This window comes from Hemitrygon akajei, chromosome 5, assembly GCF_048418815.1.
Source record: "Hemitrygon akajei chromosome 5, sHemAka1.3, whole genome shotgun sequence".
NCBI lineage: Eukaryota > Metazoa > Chordata > Chondrichthyes > Myliobatiformes > Dasyatidae > Hemitrygon > Hemitrygon akajei.
In genome coordinates this window covers 148,348,586-148,364,413 of record NC_133128.1, presented here as the reverse complement: position 1 = coordinate 148,364,413, position 15,828 = coordinate 148,348,586, and the positions used below count along the sequence as shown (strand labels likewise).

The 15,828-nt window shown below is 37.6% G+C and overlaps 1 protein-coding gene across 17 annotated transcripts in view; it reads left to right on the top strand.

The window, feature by feature from the left end:
- map2 (microtubule-associated protein 2) overlaps positions 1-15,828 on the top strand; it is a 288,679-nt gene that overhangs the window by 197,718 nt on the left and 75,133 nt on the right. For all 17 annotated transcript variants that reach the window (XM_073046811.1, XM_073046804.1, XM_073046820.1 and 14 more), the window contains one exon: positions 6,882-7,158. In XM_073046811.1, coding sequence (XP_072902912.1) covers positions 6,903-7,158 — 256 coding nt within the window. In that variant the 5' untranslated portion in view covers positions 6,882-6,902. The remainder of the gene's footprint in view (positions 1-6,881; positions 7,159-15,828) is intronic.

The window sequence follows — 15,828 nt, the reverse complement described above, 5'->3', positions numbered from 1 at the left end:
TTGAAGTGAGAAGGAAAAAGATTAAAGTGGATCTGAGGAACAGTTATTTCAGATAGATGGTGGTGAGTACATAGCACAAGCTGCCAGATATGTTTTAGGCAGAAGGAGTTCGTGGTATGTAAAAGACATTGGGTCATTTACATGGATAGGAAAGACTAGCAGGATATGGTTATAAATATTCAAATAAATGGGCATAGACATAAGTTCTACACATTTTTTATAAGAAGGGGCACAATTGGAATGAAATGAAAAACAAAGTCCATTGTAGTACAATGTGATGAAGGTAGTCATGATGTTTTTAAACCATAGAGATGAGGGTTTTGCTGGTTGTTTCAAAAACCAAATGATTGAAAGGAAGTAGCTGTCTTGACTCTGGGTTTTTTTTAGAAATATTCAGCCCATTGAGTCCGCTCCACCATTCCATTATGGCTGAATTATTATTCCTCTCAGCCCCATTCTCTTGCCTTCTCCTCATGCCCTTTGATGAGCTGATTAATCAAGAACCTGTCAACCTTTGCCTTATACTGAATGACTTGGCATGCACAGCCACCTGTTGCAATGTATTGCGCAGATACACCACCCTCTGGCTAAAGAAACTTCTCCTCATCTCTGTTCTAAATGGACATCCCTCAATTCTGAGGCTAAGCCCTCTGGTCCTAAATTTCCCCACTGTAGAAAACATTCTCTCCACATCCACTCTATCTAGTTCTTTCAATATTTGATTGGTTTCAATGAGATCCAGCCCTCATTCTTCTAACTCTAGTAGGTACAGGCTCAGGGCTATCAAGTGCTCCTCATATGTTCCTGTGAACATCCCCTGGACCATCTGCAATGCTGGCATTGCCAGTGGTGTAGGAATTCAGGCTCAGTAAGGCAACTTTTTGGCATGGATGAGTTGGGCCGAGATACCTGATTCTGTGCTGGATAACTCTATGACACTATGATTCATTACTGACATCACCAGCAGAGAGCTGCAAATGATTGGAGATGCAAGCATCATCAGTTTGATTTCTAAATTAAGCATTGGAAGTTGACTCATCTGTGGTATATGGAAGCTGGTGTAGAATGAAAGTGCGAGATCAGAATTTATACCGAGGCTAAATGGTGCAACTGTCAGTGCTCACAGTAATAATGAAGGAATCAGTCAGGGGCCTCCGTTGTTATACTCTGCTGTAACAAAGTATGGGAATCCAAAAGTTGCTTGTTTTTCTGGTGCAGTCTTCCCGAGCACAATGAACAGAAATCAATGAACTACTGAGAATTTTAGCATTTACAAGGCTCTTGCAGTTTTAAAAAATACGAGTGAGTATTTATTATAATGAGCAATGCCAGTATTATTATTGTCTTGTCCTTGTCTTCCAAAATCCCAAATGTGTTTAAAGTAAGCTTTATTTTTAACTTATGATCACAATCTGCTTGAAAGTCCAGACTGATCTTCAGTGTTCTTATTCGGTGATCCTTTGTTATATTGTAATACAGTGTTGGCTAAATCATTACAGTTTTGTAACTAAGCAGCATTTGGCAGTGAACTGGAATAAGGGAAACAGTGATCCTTTGCTTTTGTTGCTGATTAGTAACATAGAAACATAGAAAATAGGTGCAGGAGTAGGCCATTCGGCCCTTCAAGCCTGCACCACCATTCAGTATGATCATGGCTGATCATCCAACTCAGAACCCTGTACCTGCTTTCTCTCCATACCCCCTGATCCCTTTAGCCACAAGGGCCATATCTAACCTCCTCTTAAATATAGCCAATGAACCAGCCTCAACTGTTTCCTGTGGCAGAGAATTCCACAGATTCACCACTTTCTGTGTGAAGAAGTTTTTCCTCATCTCGGTCCTAAAAGGCTTCCCCTTTATCCTTAAACTGTGGCCCCGCGTTTTGGACTTCCCCAACATCGGAAACAATCTTCCTGCATCTAGCCTGCCCAATCCCTTTAGAATTTTAAACGTTTCAATATGATCCCCCCTCAATCTTCTAAATTCCAGCGAGTAATATCGAAGAAGGCCATGCAATGCAGCAATTTTTAAAGTACTTACTGTAAGGTTTACAGATGGAAATAGTTTTGACATCTTGCAGTGAATGTATCATGTGTACCCAGTGCTGCTGAAGTCTCATTTACATTCATATAATTCATATTTAAATGAAGTGAAAACAAAACTGGAGCCAGTGCAGAATTTTGGTGTGTTGTTTCGAAGCCTCCTCAAATTCAAGCTTTGCAGATCTACCCTCATCCATTTCTATTGCATAAGAACAATAGAATAGGAGCAGGAGTTGGCCATCAGCCCCTTCAAGCCTCCCTGCAATTATAATATAACAATGGCTGATCCATGTTGGACTCAACTCCTCTTCAGTACCATTTCTCCAAACCCCTGCATTCCAAAGTTTATCAAATGTTTATCCATTTCCGATCCATCTTTCATCTCCCAAACTATTCATAGTTCCATAGTTTTGCTATCTTCTGTGAAAAGATATTTCTACATAGCTCAGTTTTAAATGACCAGCCCCTTCTCTTGTGATTATTTTGTTCAAACCTCTTCTGCTAGTGAAAACATCTCAGCATCTACCCTGTCATCCATTCCTTAGGACCTGATTTATATGAATAATTTCTCCCCTCATTGTTCTGAACTCTTAAGGAATACAACTATTTACTAGCTCTGATTAGGACAACCCTCCCCTTCCAAGAATAGCCTGCTGAATCTCCTCAAATATTACTATATAAAAGGCACAAGGGCCAAAACTATAAAGGCAGCCCCTCTGTTATGGGGGGGGGGGGGGTGGGGAGGAGAGTTGTGTTTCCAGAAGCTTGCCCTGATCTTGGTTTTTCCATAACACAAAGCCATGTCATTTGTGCAAAAAAAATGGAAGCTTAAAAAATAAAAATTGACATGTAAATTCCATGAGAGATAGTTTTTATTCTGTGTCATGGATTCTTGAGTAGCCGTTTTTGAATTCTGTAAGGGTGAATTTCTGTTAAACCAAACTGCTGTTAAGTGAAGGGTTGGTCACCTGTATGCAGAAATCCAACGGCTTGTACAATTGCAACTGATTTCTCCTATTAATAATCTTTCCTGAAAGGTTATTTGAAATTAATGTATCTGGTATCTTGGGAATATTATAAATGTCTTCTTTGTTGAATACTGATGCAAAATAGTTATTCAAGGTATAGCAGTCATTTCTTTGTTTACTTACCATTATTAACTCACAAACCCTGTTCTCTGGAGGGCCTACATTTATCTCTGGTGTACATTCTGATCAGAATTGAAATAATTGCAGATTTGTATCGAAACAAGGGAAGGAAACCTTTCCCATTGGCTTTTATCTGCTAACTTGTGACAAAACGAATGTTTGTGGGGAAGTTCTGACTTCTTTCATTACCGTTGTTCTGTTGAATGCCTTCAGCACTTCTGTTTCTATTCTAGAGTTACTATTTACCTTTTTATTTTCTTGTTTCTTATGCTGCTGGATTTCCCCTTGTACAAATTTCTTGGAATCTTACCACTTTTCAGTTGTGTCTTGCTTGCCTGAATGCTCGCACCTTCAAAATATACGCTACTGAGTTTGTGAAGCAAAACTTCAATAAATTCACAAAGGCTATAATTGAACCTTCACATTTCCTCGAAGGTCATTGATAGCATTTCAAGTTCTAATAGCATTTCAATTCTAATAATTGGGCATTGATCATTAGATTGCTCCAACTGTATTGATTTATGATTATCCATACACCTTCAGATTTGAATAAAGTAATGATCTTAGATTATAACCAGTTCACTAGCACAATTTATTTATTTCAACAAAAATGAAGAACTATGATTTTTATCTTCTGTCTGACTGCTAGAGGTAGTAGATTGTCCTGTATATGCAGGGGGAACCTATCTGATCCCTCCATCTAAGGTTCAGTTTTTAAAGAACAGATTTAGTTTATATTGTTATTTTTGATAGTGCTCTACTACTTCGCATTTTATTCTCACTTGCATCATTACTTGTAAGAAAAAGTGAAATATTTAAGATTCTAAGCTGTACCTTTATTCTCCAGTTCCTTCCTTCACCCTTGAGCAGCTCTACTCCACCCTTAAACCTTTTACGAAAAAAACTTATTCTTAACTCATCCATTGATGATCATTGTGAATTTTTCATATTCCTCATTTGTTAGAACAAACATCTCATGGGTTCTTTTCAGTTTTGAATCTCTTGATTTAAATTTGGAATTCTGTTCTTCAAGCGCTCATTTGACTTGGGGGAATGATGTTATTTTAAATTCAGTCAACAGTTTTGAAAATCTCTATCTATATATTTGACAAACTTTTCTGGCTGCTAAATTTGAGCCAAGATGTTTCATTCTGAAAGTTTCCTTTTTTTGTTTCTGTATTACAGTATCACAAGTCTTCATTATTCATTTCCATGATTATATTGAATCAATATATGGCTGTAATAATCTTTTCGACCAATAGATGGTAATATATAATACATAATGGTTCTAAAAATAATTCTGCACCAGGTAGCCAGGTTTTGCTATTAAGCAAGATGTTTATGATGTGCAAGTTTGATGGAGACTTCAATTGCCTTGAGTTGTTATAGCACTCTGCTGATAACTTGGAGTATTTCATACTTAACCTTGCCCCACAGAAATTATAATTGCTTTTGTATCTGTACACTATTCCCTCATTAAACTGCCTTTTGAAAATGATTAATTATGTAAGCCATGATAATAATGTAATTGCCATGACTTGGAACATTTGGTCCTCAACCAAACTTCCAGATATTGAACAATTATTAGTTTCATTTGTTTAAAAAAAATAGCAGGGATCTAGCCCTTTGAGGCTACACCATAGGTCTATTTGTGGGCTATTGTCTCTGATGATTACCCATTACATGCATCTTTAATTTCTTGCTCAATACTATAGCAACTGCTTGGTGTACTGTAAATATTTCATACCGGTGTTTTCTACCTTTTTGCTACTTTGGCGATCAAACCAAATTGATTTTAATTTTACATCATGATCTTTTCAATCCATGATCATCTCTCATTACTGAATTGGTTTACAATTTAAATTTTATCATTTTTTTAATCTGAATCTTTCTTGTTTCTCTGTTCAGTCTTTCTTTCTAGCTTCTTTGCTGAGGTAGCTATTCAAATATACTCCTAGGTGGCTATCTTTCACTCAGTCTTCATTATCTGGTATTAAAAGTTCTACTATCCATCCTGAAATTTCATTCCTCAATTCCTCCTGTACTTGCTGACCTAAGTTGGTCTCTGCTTTAAAAAAATTTCAGATTTATAAGTCTCTACTTTGTTTTCAAATTCTGCCATGATCTTCCTACTTTTCTTTGGTAGCTTTTTTTTGCCTGCTAATTGTGATCTCCTATTCATTCCTGCACTTGCTTGCTCTAAACTTGTTCCTTCTTGAACCTGCCCATCTTTCTCGTGACCTTTAAAACATAATAAAACTTTATGCTGTGGTCAAAGGGTAGTTATCTGCTCCATCCCTTTCTATGGATCAGCATAGATCTTTGTTTAATAAAACTCCTTGTTATCACTGCACCAACAAATTGCTCATGATGTACCTAATTTAAAATTATATTCAAGTACACTTTTATATCCTCCTTCCCGTTCTTCATGTCCGTTTCTCAATCCTTTCATTAAGACGACAGTCCCTTTCACCAAGGTCCCAGATTTTCTGGTTTTCCTTGCAATGCAATTTAATCGTACCTAGAGAAATTCTGAAGGGAAAAAAAATGGGCGTTAACTGAACGTGCTCAGAAGTAGGTATTTTCAGGATGCCACCCACATTGCAAAATCTATTTCTGTGGCATCACCACCGGTGGTTTCTCTCTAAGTAGTTGTGGAATGATGGGTGTAATTATGGTTTTTATTCTCATTTTTATGCATGTATTAAAGAATAAAGTTGGGCTAGCTTCTCTCTGTAACCACTAAGAGAAAAAAGATTTGTAACAAGTAGAGTTTTGATCCCTTGAAGAAAATTGTCCTTAGTTATTGAAAGTAAAGGAGAAATAACATACAAATTTTAGCTTTATAAAATAGTCCATATAATTTACTTGTCTTCACAGAAACCATTTCTTGAGATGCAAATGCTAATTTCATAGGGTAGAAATTCTGACAATGGAAATGGCATAAATGTGATGAAGAATTACAGTTTATAATTAAATAATCTCCAGTGTTTATCACTATATTACTAACAAGACAAGAAGTGACTAAATCAAAGCTTTACAAGAAAAAGCAAATGATGTGAAGGCAGGAAGTCCTGGATGGTAAAATATACCAAATGCTGCTCAATCCTCTTATTTCCAGTAATTTAGTTTTGCTAATTGTGCCTATTTTAAGGAGATTTGTCGTGCTTCTGTTGTCTCCTCTTTTATCTACTTGTTCTATTAGCATGCAATACAAGATGAAAAAAGTGGGGGTGGATTTATGTAGCTATGATTTGCTTGCAGTTATTTGTTAAACGATACAATGGATATGGGTCAACAAATTATTTTTCCTATGTTGAGAATATGTATAATTAATGTAAAAATGCAATAAGTTGCTTTTGGAAAAAATAAATGCACAGACCCAGATTTTTCAATATAATTATTTACTCCTAAGCGAAGCAAGTTTCAGTTTGGTCCCATTTCTTAAATTCTGTTAGATTGGATTTGATTATACTTTAAATTTAAGATAAAATCATTCAGTTGACAATGAAAACAAATGTATATGCATTTCCATTGTAAGGACAAACCACTCTTGATGCTGTTTGCTAAATAGGCACAGAAGGGGTTCTCTTTTGTAATCATTAAAAGCGGAAATTGGATGAGAAGGATTATTGTACTTTACATTGCTAGCAGTCATCTTTAATAACCAGTACAATTATCATAATTACAGTTGTGATCTTACCAAAGAAGAATGGCAGATGACAGGAAGTCTGAGGCGAATGCACCACAATGGGGCTCCAACACTCTCCTTGAAGATGCGTCACATCAATTTGCTGCGAATTTTAAAGAACAGACTGCCACAGATGAATGTATATCCAGGACTGAGAATGGCTACTCATTCAGCGAGCACCCTGCAGCAACTCAGAATGGAAGTCAAACAGCTTATACTGAGACAAAAGCAAAAGGAATCAACGGGAATTTAGCCGCTAGAGACGAAGTGACAGCAGGTGAAATAAATTCTACTTATCTTTTATAGTATACAGCTGTGAATATATCCTAAGTTATTAAGATAACTTAGTAATATTATCTGTTACTAAGAATCCATGATGATTATGTATATTTGTCTCTATGCTTTTAAATGAAACCAGAACCATTGCCAAACCATCACTAAATATTTTTGCATTATAATTTTAAAATATTGAGTCTTAAGGCAAGTCATTGGAACTTCTCTGTCTGACAATAACTTTGGAATGTACACTGTAACTCTTTGTTTTCCACTTCTGTTATGCATCTTAGGATAATTAAGTAGTTTTTCTATTAATAAGATATAGTAATATCCGCATGCTATCTGGGACCACTCCTATTAAGACAAATAACTTTGAACTCCAGAAGCCATTTAATAATGTCCCTCATTCAAAGAGTAATTGTGGGAGATGATGTGGCCATAGACAGAGGATTAGCCAGCTAACACAAAATAATGAACAAGAGTAATGGATTTTTTAAAATTTAGTGAGATATCAAGTGGTGTGCCACAGGAATTAGTGCTATCTCAATTTTTTTTTACAATTAATACAAATAAATTGGATGAAGGTACTAATTGTGTATTTGTTAATGGTACACAGGTAGGAAACCAAAGTTCAAATTAAATTCATTATCAGAGTATGTATATATTGCATGTACTACCATGAGATTAATTTTCTTGCAGGCATTTACAGGGGGAAAATAATTGCTATAAAATTTATGAAATTCTGTCATAAACAGACAAAGGGTGACAAGTACCAGTATGTGAAAGAAGACAAATTGTGCAAATAAAAAACTGAGAACATGAGTTGTAAAGAGACTTTGAAAGTGAGTAGAATCAATTCAGAGTAGTGTGATCGAAGTTATCCATGGCAGTCCTGAAGCCTGATGGTTGTAGGGTAATAATTGGTTTCGGAACCTGGTGGTGTGGGATGACCTAAGGCTTCTGCAACTCCTTGCCCAATGGTAATAGGGAGAAGAGGCAAGGTCTGGATGGTGGAGATCTTTGAAGATGGATGCTGCTTTTTTGTGGTAACTCTCCTTGTAAATGTGTTCCATGATAGAGAAGTCTGTGCCTATGATGAATTGGGCTGTGGCCACCAATTTCTGTAGACTTTTCTGTTCCTGGGCAGGATCCTGAAAAGGATATTGTTATGTTTTGTAACTCCAAAACATAAAAACTAACTCAAAGGAAAGCAAGGGAGCCAGGAATGCACGTCTATCTTCATTTTCCCTTTTAAGCGCGGTGTGCATATATAACGTGTGCCAATTACAGTACTTTTACATATAACCTGTAATGAATTATTCAGAGAAAGAATGCTTAATCAACAACATATTTACAATACAGGTAGTCCACGAGTTATGAACGTCCGACTTATGGACAACTCGTACTTATGAACCGAGGAAGGAGAACGCTGTCCGCCATTTTAAGTCAGCTCGCGACGCTGTCCGCCATTTTAAGTCATTGCCCTTGAAACTATGTTGAGTGTTTAACTTTGCATTTGGCTTAAATCTTTCTTAGTAAGATTCACCCTGACGCCCCCCCCCCCCGTTCCGGTCGGCTGGTGGCGCAGTGAGATCAGCACTGGGCTCAGAGAACAGAGTTTTCCAAGTTTGATCTAGTGAAAGACGGCTCCCGTGCTGAGTTGATGTCGATCCAGTGACTCCTGTACAATCCTTGCCTGGTTGATGTTGAGCTCGTAACTCGATCTCTTAAAAAAAACACGGCCACTTCCAGTTTAAATTCCCACGTAGAATATTGTGGAGGATCAAATACCCAAACCCAGCACAGCCCCCACTTGTCCCATTTAGCCTGTCTCAGTGCGGTGGAGTTTAGGACCCGGGGAATTCAGTGCGGTGGTCCTTAGGACCCAGTGGACCTCGGGAGCCAGCGCAGCTCGGGACCCGCCACCTTCAGTGTTTCTGTTCCATTGACGGGAAGCAATCGCGATTGAAAATAAAGTGGAAATAATAAAGCGTTTGGAAAGAGGTGAAATGCCATTGGTCATTGGAAAAGCGTTAAGCTACAGTCAGTCAACGATTGGAACAATTTTAAAGGATAATGGATAAAGTGAGAATAATGGAGCATGTGAAAGGCCCTGCCCCGATGAAAGCTACAATTATTACTAAGCAATGCAGTGGTTTAATTATTGGAATACATACATTTCTTAAGTGTTTTATATGCATAGAAAGATAAAACATATACTATATTCTAAGTCAAACGTTTGACTAACTGATGCTAAATAATACTGGATGTACTTGTTCCGACTTGCGTACAAATCCGACTTAAAGACGGACTCAGGAATGGAACTCGTACGTAACCCGGGGACAGCCTGTATTATTCAAATATTTCTGAAATATTAAATACACTACACCCCCTCCCACTTAGCTATAGACTCCAACTCAATATAGAATGCATATCAGCTTCCATATATTTATATGTGTGTAAACAGTATACTATGTGATATATGATACAACTACTAAGCAGCCATCCACAGCATAGTAAATTTTAAATTGTCCCATTCAGGCCTAAAGATTTAAATGCTCCTGGAGGATTTATTACTCTATTGGATAATGTCTTTCTGGACAAAGGGGGGGGGTCACTCTGCTCGGCAGGTGAGACCTGCGGCTGTGAAACACTCGTAGGTTCGGGGGCCATCTCTGTTGTGGTTGTAGGAGTTGATTATGAAACTGCAGGAACTGGTTCTGACTGCACTGGATGCCTTTCTACTCAGCGTGTTGGCATCCCAAACTGTGCATGGCAAGCTTCACTGGATGAAGTGGACCATCATCTCTGAACAGCAGACCATCAGGGAGCATGAGAAGATGTAGCTCACTCAGGTTCACCGATTGAGTACACGAGGCATCGGGTTGTGGCATTTTGGCATTTGAGCAGTGGCCAATCAGCAATCAAGTTGGATTAGCAAGAACAAATAAAAATAAGATAGGGACAAGCGGAGGGGCCATTCTGGAACAGACATTTTTGGAGCAGACAGTATTAGAGTGGTTATTTGAGGCTTTAGCTCTTCAAGGCTTCAGCAAGGAGAGGCTTGAGTGAGAGAAGGCGAAAAACCTGTGGGTAGATTTTCTTTCCAGTTTATTTACAGTATCTCACTATGTATTTGGATAGTTTGAACAGTAGGGATACCAGGCAGTTTAGTTGAATGCAACACACACAAAATGCTGGAAGAGTTCGGCAGATCAGGCAGTATCTATGGAACAGAATAAACAGTCAATTTTTCAAGCAGAGACCTTTTTTCAGGATTGAGAAGGAAGGGGGAAGATGCCAGAATAAAAAGGTAGGGGAGGGGAAAGAGGCATGTTGCTCTTGAGGGATGTGGGAAGGCCAGTGTCCCTGATGACTTCACCTGCTGCAGCTTCTAACACTCCCTGTTAAGGAGTTGGAGCTGAAACTGAATGAACTCCGGATAATTCAGGAGGCTGAGGGCGTGATATATAGGATGTATAGAGAGGAAACAGAGACTGGGTGATAGTAAGGAAGAGGAAAGGGGTTAAACATCCAGTGGTGTACCCCGTGGCTATTCCCCTCAACAACACTTTGGTATACCACTTTGGATGCTGTTGGGGAGGGGGAATGACCTAGCAGAGGAAGGTCACAGCAGTCAGGTCTCTGGCACTTAATGTGGCTCTGTGGCTCAGAAGGGAAGGGGGGAGAAGAAGCAAGCTGTGGTGATAGGGGATTTATTAGTTAGGGGAACAAAAAAGAAGTTCTGTGGACAAGAGTGAGCTTTCCAGATGGCATTGGTGGAGCTGAGGAGTAAGAAAGGTATAAGCATGTTAATGAGGCTATATTATAGACCACCCAACAGTCCGCGGGATTTACAGGAACAAATTTGTAGAGAGATCGTGGACTGTTGCAAGAAACATAGCTATCTGTAGGCTTCAGTTTAGTATCTTTGAAATGTTGTTCAAACTAATTTTGTGCAGTTACTGAAATAGTTGAGCTCGTGTCCATTTACAATTTAATTTACCATTCACATTTGGCTTAAGCCTTATTCCTTGTCTATTGCTACTTTTCACATTGTAAATCTCAAGGCTCTTCAGCCCTGGGTTACTTTCATCATAATCAGATTTTTCATCAATAGCATGCAGATTTGTGCTCTTTTTGAAACTGCAGCTTGAATTTTCATCTTTTTCTCTTCCCTTTGCAGCCTATTTATTTCTGTCTGCCGGACATGCTCTTTGTATGTGTTTACTGCCCTTGCCACAACAGTAGCACTTTTTGTTTGGCTAGATGTTGCACCTTTGTTCATGCTCACCTTCATTCCTGACTGCAACTCAATTGTGCCTCTGACTGCTGTTTCCATTCGTACAGACATTTCAACTGACCTTTTAAATGTGAGATATGCTTAGTTAGGAGCCACTTTTGAAAGCTTTCTTGTAAGATTCCACAAGTAAGCAATTTCTCAGTGCATCATTAAGCCCATCGCCGAACTGACAATGCTCAGACAATCTCTTCAATTCAGCCACGTAAGCTGAAATGGACTCTCGTTCCTTTTGATTCTGCATATAAAATGTACTTTCACCATATCAGCAAATTTCATTTCAACTGGTTTGGTTGGAGCATTTAGACTTCTAAGCAGAGTGTTTGCCTTTAAATCCAACGTACTCTGCAAAATTGGTACTCGCTTCTCACTGGCTATTTCATTTGCTTCAAAATACGACTCAGTTCACTCAGTATACATCAGCCAGTTATCCATTGAGCAATGGAATGTGCCTGTCTTTACAATGTTGCCAGCCATTTCTGCTTTTCTTTTAATCATTATTATCACTAAGTATTTACTGTTTAAACTCAAATGTTGTGCTGCACTTTTTTTTAAACTGGAATGTTTTGCTGTGCTTCAACAGGTTGGTAACTTCAAAACATAAAAACTAATGGAAAGGGCAAAAAGGGGGCTAGGAATGTGAGTCTAACTTCGTAGTTTCACTTTTCAGTGAGGAGCGCACATATGACATGGTGTGACGATGTATGCCATTTGTGTACATTTACGTATAACCCAAAATTAATTATTTAAAAAATGAATGCTTAATCAACAAATTTACAGTATTACTGAAGAATTAAATACACCATAGATATAACTAGGCCTCAAAATGATATAGAGATATTAAATGAGTTAATATCTGACCAATAGGATATATTGTGGGAATGTGAAAATGTCTTTATTGGCAGGAAAATATAAAATGTACATTATGGAAATAGTGACAGCTTGCGGATTTCTGAAATACAGTGTGTTCTGGGTGTCTGAGTGCGTGATTTGCATAGGTTTTATGTAGTTTCTGTGAGCAATTAGGAAAGATTGTTATTTATTGTGAGAAGAATTGAAAACAAACTTAAGGAGGTTATGCTTCAGTTATTTGGAGCACTGATGAGGGCATCTGGACTACAGGGTACAGCATTGATGTCTGTGGTTAAGAAAAGGATGCTAATGCAATGGAATCACATTGGAGGTTTGATTAAATGTATGAAATGGCGGGGTGTATGGTTTCTCTAAGTTATGTCTGGACAGGCTATGTTTGTATCCTCTGCTGCAGAGGTGGACAGTAGAAATATTTAAAATTTTGAGGGATCTTGGCAGGGAGGATGCGGATTAGTTAATCTTGTGGCAGAATGTAGAACTCAGATTGCTGTTTAAAAATAAGAGACATCCATTTAAGACATATATGTGGTGTAATTCATTCTTTGAGGTTCATGAATAATCAGAATTCTCTTCCTCTACTGCTGATAGAAAGAGTCTTTGAATGCTTTTAACTTAGAGGTAGATAAATATTTGATTAGCAAATTAGTGGACAGTTAACTCAGAGTAGATGAGAACATGGCGTAAAGTTATATTAAGATCAGCCAGGATTTTATTTATTTTTATTTAGTGATACAGCATGGTAACAGGCCCTTCTGGTGCAACCTAGCCCGCTTATGTATAGCTTTGTATTTTTGCATCTTTTCCTTGTAAATGCCCGTAGGAAAATGAATCTCAAGGGAATAAATGGTTAACGTATACATATTATGGTAATATATTCATTTTGATCTTTGAACTTCATAACAAATTGAACAATTTTTGTTAACCCTTTTCTGTGTGAGTGGATGTAACTGTAACTTGCTGCTTCACTTTGTTCCAATTTTCTTTTCTGTCATTTTCGGGTTTTCTTTAAGTAATTGTTGCCTTCCCAACTGCTGTGCAGCGTATCAGACATTTCCTCTGTCCTCTTCACCCTCTCTTCTGTAACTTTAAATAAGAGCAAGTAAGGCCTTTAAGTACAATAAATTAAAATTTTGGAGAAAAACAAAATTCACAGGATAAATGTGGTCATGCTGTTCTGAAATATGTATTTGTTATTGTTAATAGAAGGAGAATAATGTAACAAGAGAAAAAAAAACTTATGGAAAATGGGTCAAAAACTAGTGGGAGCATTTTACGATGTAAGTGATGATTTTATATTACCCGACTTACACTAAAAGTAAAGGGACATAGAATTTGATTCGCAAAAGTTAAAATCAAAAAAACTCGCAAAAATCAGACATTGTTCATCTCCCTCAGCACTGACCTAGCCTTCATTTATTTACCTAAATTTCAAATGGGTCAGGACATCTGTCACTCTGAAGCCAAGGCCGGTGCATATCAAGGAATAATGGGTAGCCGAGCTTTCTTCTGAAGATTAGCTCAACTGTCTTATTCTTCTGTGGTGGGCCAGTTTCATGTCAGTTTTTAAAAACAAAACTACTCTAGTGCTGAAACTTCAGTTTAAAAAAAAAGAACAAAAAAGGGTGGTTCCAAGGAAGCAGAGTTTAGTTTTGATACTCACTTGGCACAGCTGCTCTTCTTCTAGCAGCAGGCCTGTTTTTATAGCTGAATGGTAGCTGAAATGAATGGATTAAGTCATTCATCTGGTGGTGTTAAATCTGCTGGTTACATCATTGTGCCTGGTTTTCAGAGAAGTAGCATATTCCAAGAAAAACACATGGTTACTGTTAATAGCAAAGGATTATTAGAAAGGTTATACAATGTTAATACTTGTTCCAATGATTGTAACCTTATTAATTATTTAAAATTTAACATATTTTACCAATTTTGAATGTTGAGAAATCTATACTTAGCTATGAAATTCTCAAACAAAAGCTAATTTTTTTTTTGGACCATAATAAATATGTGATCTGAACTTCTGTTTTTGTGGTTTTTAAGCCGGGGTCTCGTACCTCGTTGTTTGTATTCTTGCAGAGTAATATTATGAAGTGTAAGGGTTGCCCACTTGCTCAATTTGTCTCTGGTACACTCTTCTGTTGAGTTAGTTATTTCAAAAATATTAAATCTGAGAGGTTTTTATCATAATTGCTGCAATATGACTTTCATCATTTGCCCTCACATCTTTTTCCCCTATTTCAGAATGATTGATTAAGAAGTTGTGTCAGGTTAAGTATGGTTCATAATCCAGAGACAAGTAGAAATGTATATTTCCTGTTCTTGGGTGATACTGGGATTATTAGTTGAGGATTCTTATCAGTTTATCTCGTCAAGCTTAATTTTCTTTTGCTTAAGACTGTTCAGTTAGTGATATTACTGTAACCTTTCCAAGATGCCAAATGCTTTCAATTATGATTTAGAGAATATGTCCTTTCCAAACTGAGAAGATCTGTTTTAAAATTGTGTGGCGTGACAGCCACATAATTCCGAGACTGACTCATTATTTCCTGCCCTAAAGCTTTTGGTTTCAGAAGTCACTTCACTAATGCAGGAAGTAGGAAAATCCTAGAACATAAGAGTGCAGTGGTCACCAAGTCACCAAGCATCAAGCTGATCACAAAAGCATATTAATACCACATTTCTCAGTATCCCTTGTTAAAGATTTAGAAATAATTGGTCCTTCTTCCTGCTAGGGCTCAGTGCTTTAGATCGTTCCCTGGTGTAATCTGGTTTCTAACTGCTGGGATTTGGGGAGCTACCAGCAGAAGGGTGGACCCAGGGTACATAACCCTGTTGCTGTGGAAAGTATTTCTTAGCTTTAAGCACATTTATGCCTTTAATCCTCTTGAAAGCAGAGCCAATCTCTGAGTTATTTGGTTGGCTTGTGATTTGCAAGATGCCTTAATTGAAGACTTTGAGCACATTGAAGATGAATTAGTCCAAATGGTCAACATCATTTTGCATGCTATTTCAAAAAGAAAATAAATACATCAACAGTCCTACTTGGAGGGATTCTTGCTTAAAGTAGAGATGAACATCTGCTGCATAATCAATTTGGTGCAACAGTTTTAATATTCTCTTCAAACATCTGCAGAGGTTGGAAAAAAAATCCCTTGCAAGGCGTGTAAAACATGCTGTTAACAGATGAACTCATTTTTGAGATGTATACAAAAGGACAGCTGCTTTTGGATTATATGACATGTAAGTAGGAGTTGGCCATTCATTAGAGAATCAGCACCATTTTCCTGCATAGGCTCCAAAATCCCCTAATTCCATTAGTATCCAGAATTTGTTGAATCTTATTTTGAATGTGTTTGAGTCTTCCCTGCCTTCTTGGATAGAGAATTGTGAGTGTATGGATGGCTCTGGCGGTATGGAACCATATGTTGGATATGTTTTCTTTCAAACAAGCAAGCTTTTGCCAAAGCATTTAAAGCAATCTGTCCAATTCCTTTTCATGAA